This window comes from Berghia stephanieae, chromosome 4, assembly GCF_034508935.2.
Source record: "Berghia stephanieae isolate SIO BIC M18660-M18661 chromosome 4, UCSD_Bste_1.3, whole genome shotgun sequence".
In the NCBI taxonomy this organism is placed as follows: domain Eukaryota; kingdom Metazoa; phylum Mollusca; class Gastropoda; order Nudibranchia; family Aeolidiidae; genus Berghia; species Berghia stephanieae.
The window spans coordinates 73,013,547-73,019,921 of NC_088363.1; the positions used below are offsets into that span (position 1 = coordinate 73,013,547).

General features: G+C 33.5%; 1 protein-coding gene across 1 annotated transcript in view; it reads right to left on the reverse strand.

The window, feature by feature from the left end:
* Positions 1-2,880: 2,880 nt before the first annotated feature.
* LOC144971189 (lysosome membrane protein 2-like) overlaps positions 2,881-6,375 on the reverse strand; it is a 35,843-nt gene continuing 32,348 nt past the window's right edge. Inside the window, exon 14 of the mRNA XM_078911686.1 lies at positions 2,881-5,000. Within this exon, the coding sequence (XP_078767812.1) occupies positions 4,908-5,000 (93 nt within the window). The 3' untranslated portion in view covers positions 2,881-4,907. The remainder of the gene's footprint in view (positions 5,001-6,375) is intronic.

Sequence of the window (6,375 nt, forward strand, 5' to 3'; positions counted from 1 at the left end):
ACTTTTATATTTATCAGTTTTTAATTTATTGCAGTTTGTAAACATTTGAGTGTATCCTTCATAGCGGGATCCTTTGCTTGTCTTTGGATGGGACTTTTAGATAATGTGAAAATAGGTACATTGATGAATTGATCATGGAATCTTCTGTTCCTTATTTGAACCAGTCCCTGTTGTCTTGCTTCTTCTTTAATGCTTTTAACTTCAGATCTACAAACTTTCCTCCATTATATTTCTTTTTCCTGGCGCTGAAATTACCTACTAGTGTCGCAAGCACTGTAAAATCTCTAAAAACAACAAAAACAACGCAGACGCTGTTGATCTAATGGAAAAAATATTTACATTGTTTCACATACAAGTCTCCTAAAACTCATCAGTTTGCAAGGAGAACAACCAGTCACTTAAACTAATTTTATAAATTAACCTCTTGCCCTCACCATGATATAATTCTCCAAAGTGAATGTGCTCTGGCACTAAGATTTCCAGAATTTTTCATTGTAGTCATATTTACTTCACTTATCTCCCCTACCTCAAAGCGGGTCAGAAACATTTCCTAACCACAATCACTCTGACAGTAAATTTGACTTGACTATCATTATAATTAATTTCAATTCAACCATTTTTGAGTTTCATGAAAATGTTTTAGTAAGTGCTTTCTAAGAAGGATGGAATGCTTACCAACCAGTTAGAATCAGACACATTTACTTTCAATACCTGCCATCATCTGTTTTTTTGCCATTCATATTGGTTTTGATTTCTTCGAGGCTACTGGTAGAATAGTCTGTACTGAAAGTTACACAGAGCATTTAAAAGGTTTTTAGAACATATTAGTTCTTAGACATTACGATACGATACAATACTGTTACTTTACACTTATATGTGTTGTTGCTCTCTTGTGGGATGAAGCCCTTATCCTGGATTAATATTTGCTTTCCTTACGAGGCCCTCCTCCAGGTCTTTATTTTGGGGGATCAGGGAACAGTAATTCTGAGTTTTTAATTTTTGTTTTACTTTTGTTTGGTAAATCGCTTTTCTAAATAAGTATGTGCATGAAATCATCTTATTGTCTTTCTGTTGATGGGGATCCTCTGTCTGTGTCTTTCCTGAACATGGCCTCAACTGTCATATGTTAAGAGCGTCTGTCCACAGGCAGTGAGGGCATCCTTTGACATACCTGTATTGCATGAATTCAGCAGCTGAATCTTTCATGTAAACTTATATTGCAAATTTTCTGATTCTGAAACTAACTTTTTTAATTCTTCTTTTTGGGGTAGTTTTTGTTTTATTTTGTTTGTTTTTGGATGTTTTTTTTATATTTTTAAGTTTTGTTTTTGTGCTTGTTTGTTGTAATATCATTATGTATTATCATTATTATTCTGTTCAAGACTTAAATGAATAAATATATACAAATGGCTTGCAATAACACAACCGATTTTTGCATTTTTGGGGGAATCAGTCAAAATGTTTAGAAATAATTACTGGTAGGTAGTTTATGAATTGTCAAAACATACATGAGGATTCATCCCAAAGTGTAAGCAAATTGAAAAAGCATTGCCATTGGGTCTTTTGGGAAAATTATACTTGCAGTGGTTATAATTTGGAGATTTGGATATTGAAAAAAAACTCCAAAAAAAAAACGTTGAAGTTGAAGTACCATTTTCTAAAATATTCAAATTTTAAAAATGCTTTCATGATAGAAAGTGTTTAAGAACAATGAGTTACTAGTGAATAATGAAGCTGTGTATGCGTCGAAGCTGGGCAGGGTCCTTTGACTGCCATGGTGGACAGGAGGTCACGCTGTGTCTTCTATCCCCTTATATGTGACCCTATGCCTCGAAGCGGTATTACGTCAGGATTTGGAAAATGAAGAAAACCGGTTTTAAAGTGGAAATGGTTAAAATGGTCAAATTTCAGTTTTTAGTTGTTTCAGAAACTACAACAATTTTTCTACATTAAAACATAATAATTCAACATAAATATTGACGATAAGTCCTTTCCTCCACCAAGTGACCTCAGTCCAAAACAAGATCAGAAAGCGACACGGAAAACAATTTAAAAGTTTCGAGGACACAACAAAAATGATCTCCCAGCTCACAATTGGAGGATAAAAGACAAGCACTCCCTTCATAATAACCCGACACTGCATGCTGAAAGTGTAAGATAACAAAACAAAAGCCATATACGTAGTAAGAGAAACCAAATCCTTAACAAATGTATTGAATCAACCGACTTGATTTATTGTCATTAAAATTAAAAAAACAAAAACATGAAATAAGACAGCTACAATGAGTATTGAATTCTATTTTTGTTTTATGAAGAAAAAATAAAAACAACAACATCAAAAAAACAGAAACAAGAATCGGATTTAAAAAAAAATTAAATGTGTGTTATTCATTATAATCTTAAGGCATGAATTAAAAATAAATAAAATCACAAAATCATACAATTGCACTTTTAAAAACATTTGACATTTTGACAGATAGTTGTTTATGCAGATAAAACTGCAACATAAAGCAAAGTCCATATTCCGGTATTTCTTGCTCCCAAAATGTGGACCACAATTTTACCTCTGTAGATCTCAACAGTGCACAAAATAATTGGCCAGATCACAATTACGTTTTGTTGATGCAGTAGCTTGATTGTGTGCTGTTAGCCTAGTGTTAACCCTAAAGTCGAGAGACCTTTTTGTACATTATAAACTGATCATTTCACACTATGGCTCAAAACGATCAAACCCACAAACTGTTTTTGTTTTATCAGTGTTTTACGGCGCTTGCACCACTTAATAGATAATTTCAGAGTCTGTTCTTTGTTTGTTTTGAGGGGGTTTGTGTGTTTTTTGTTTGTTTTTTTTCCCCCCGAAATATACGATCCTCACAGAAACTCTCTCTCTCTCTCTCTCTCTCTCTCTCTCTCTCTCTCTCTCTCTCTCTCTCTCTCTCTCTCTCTCTCTCTCTCTCTCTCTCTCTCTCGAAGTTGTGGACTGTAAAAAGTAATAACCAAAAATTAATATAACAGCTAATATCAGCTTCGAAAAAGAGCAAAATAACAAACACGAAACGCTTCGAGATGAAAACCCTTCTTCAGCCAATGACAAATAACAATGAAAACATAAATACATCACTAAAAATGCAGATCGACGGTATTAATAATGTATTTATGATTTGATTGTTTTTTGTTGTTGTTGGCTGAATAAGCATTTTAGGCCCAAAACGTTCCCTGTTGGGTTTTTTGTTCTTTTTGAATCTGTTATATTCATTTTTGTTTATTACTTTTTATGTGATCAACTGTGTCTCGCGTTAACTCGGGAGAAACCAGACAGTGGATTTTAAGAAAGACGATAAGAACTGGTGAATTTAAGGTGGGCTAGTGACACTGTCTATGATTTTAGGACAACCATTTACACCCGGATTGACAAAAGTATAACAAATCATCAATTATTTACTTCATTAATTAAAATATCGTTCCTTTTTCTCATGTATTATTTAAACATAGTATGTATTAAGCAAATCACAGCTAATCGCAGCTAAGTAAAAGATGCATCTCATAAATATTTATATCAACAGTATTATCATAATTCAGGGGAAAAACGGTCTCAAGTTGATATTCTATGACTGTTCTTTGGAGTTTTAAAGCTGTTGGATCACCTCTATGTCATTTTGGTTCCAGCTAAAAAAAAATGGTTGACAGGATAGTAAAAAAAATTACTGTTGCTCTACACTTTAATTTCGCTGAAAAGCATAGATAAAAACAAACGAGAGACAAGTTCAAATATTATGCTTGTGGTAGATGTCAAGATTACTACCGGCAATTGTCTTGTCTAAGATAACATACAAGTGCTTTAACGGGTTACATCATGACAATGATTTAAAAAAAAAAGATAATAGCATCATGGGCGACACATCCTCGAATAAAACATATTATGTGATCCACCATCTCAAACTGGTAATATGAAGTCGGGATGATTTACATAGATAAAACACAGTGGAAACATAGGAGGTTTGGGTTAATCTATAGATGATTCATTGAAGGAAATCGATTTAGTTTCTTGAAGATACAATAACAACTAAATATATTTCACTTATCTCGTCATTTTAACTACAATGTTTTTGGCACCTAGTTTACTCCAACATAATACCGTTTTTAGATGATAGGTCACATTTGCCAAGCAAATCATCGGAAATATTAATATTGATTAAAATATAAGGCCATTTTTTAAACATCTTTATATGATATATCTGGGCAATGAAATAACACATCCGATGTCTTTTTCTAAAGTATGGGTGGGGAAGGTTGAAATTTATCAAAGGATGTCCATTTTACTATGTTTGTTCAATAATATTCAATCTGAGGAAGGCACAGCTGAGGGTTTGTCATAGTTACCACAACTGGCCTTCGTCACTCCATTCCGCGGTAATTAACCAGTTAACTGCCGTCCCAGGTTTGAAAGTTTTTGCCAAGACGAGGGTCATTTAAATCCATCGATTTTAGAAGGACGAGTTTTCTGGCCAAATTTTTAAATATGAGTTTTTCCAGAGCACGGCAGTTAACTGGTAAATAATTTGCTGCCAACTAACAAAACGTCTTTTAATTTTGGTCAGAATAAAACAAAATTAAGTTGAATTAAGGCGACTGTCAACTTGTCAAATATTAAAAACCCGAGACCTCTTTAAAGTCTCTTCAGTGTTACAATTCTTTAAAAAAATTTAACCAATTATTTTTAAAGGCGTTATGCAAGTGTACAGCAGGGCTTGAATATGATGAAAACAAAATTTAAAACAAAACAAAGGTGTTACATTCAATTGTGTTCAATGCTTCAAGAACGATACATTTTACACATAACATGAGATATACATCAATTATCGTTGCAAATTCCGATGAGTTGGTCATAGAATATGCCATGAACTCCTTCAAAGAATCACGTTCTCCTGATTAGCAGGTGACTTTGAATTCATGGCAGTTGCAGGTCCGTTGATAAGGCCTTCCTTATCACTGGCTTGTTTCTAATAAAATGAGATCATGAGTGGAATTATAAGTCGTGGAGTAAATGTCATGTAATTAGAGACGACAAAATCAAAGATATAATATACATACTCAATGGGGGAAATTCAGAGGTTGTCATAACGGTAATTGAAGGAAGACAATTCTCTAAAATAAAAAATGGAAAAGATACCCACAAAATACACCCCCCCCCCCCCCAACTTACAAAAAAAAAAAAAAGAAAAAAAAATCAAAGCGAATAAAAAAGACCGTCTCCACTTTACTGCTCTTTTTCCCCCCCAATCTTTAAAGGATAGAAAACTGCAAATGTATCCTATTATGAGAATACCTAAACTGCGTCAGAGGATGATGTAAATGGTATAATGCAGTGCATTGCGTCTGAATGAGATATAGACAAACGGCCATACAACACTTCCAAGCGGGCGAAAAAAAGTTGGAAACTACAAGAAGAGAGTAAAGAGCATAAATTTGGACATCTTAGAAATGAAACATAGAAGTAATAGAAGAATATGTGGTGGACAAGGTGAAATTTGGATCGGATTGGAGCAGTTTGACAGGATAGGCAAGGGTGGATAAGCTTTACATATTATTGCCTTGAAAATAATTATTGAAGAAGTTATAAAATACAGCATTATTGGCCAGAATGGATAAAAAAATACAATTCAGTATATAATATTAATTTTAAAAAATAACAATAAAAACATTTCAAAATTCGGGCCCTTCAGTAACATTCTATTCGCCCAACATTGCGCAAGACAAGTAAAATGTAATTTGAGGAATAGTACTGGAGTGAACAAGAAGTTGAAGGATTTACAAAAAGAACACCAGAACACGTTCATGAGATCAATTTGTTCGGGAAATGCACATCCGAGACAATCACACTTGAATGCATTAATACAATTTTTGTAATATCTTTAAAGTTGAGTTTAAACATTTATGTGAATCACATTACATGACTCAATTGATTCAACATTTATCACGTCTATGAATTGAGTATAGTATTATGCAACACCAATATCAATAATATATAAAATGGACTGACTTAATCATGCATTGAAAAATAAAACAGCAAGAGTCACACTGGAAAGCAAATTATTTTAGACATTAGATATGAGTTTTAAAAACAAAAGTAGGGGGGGGGGGGGTCAAAACATTATCTGGCCACTTAGGACACTGCAGAGATAGTTTTGAGCAATTCCTTATAAATGTTATGTCAATGTCAATTTAATTATGGAAGCACCCTGAAGGGTAGGAGTATGAGCTCTCAATATTATGATGCTCCACTATATCCTTTCAGCACCGTCAATTGCATATTATCTTACATAATTAGTTATGAATGCATTGTTAGGATGCTCTAAGTAACCCTTGATCAATGCG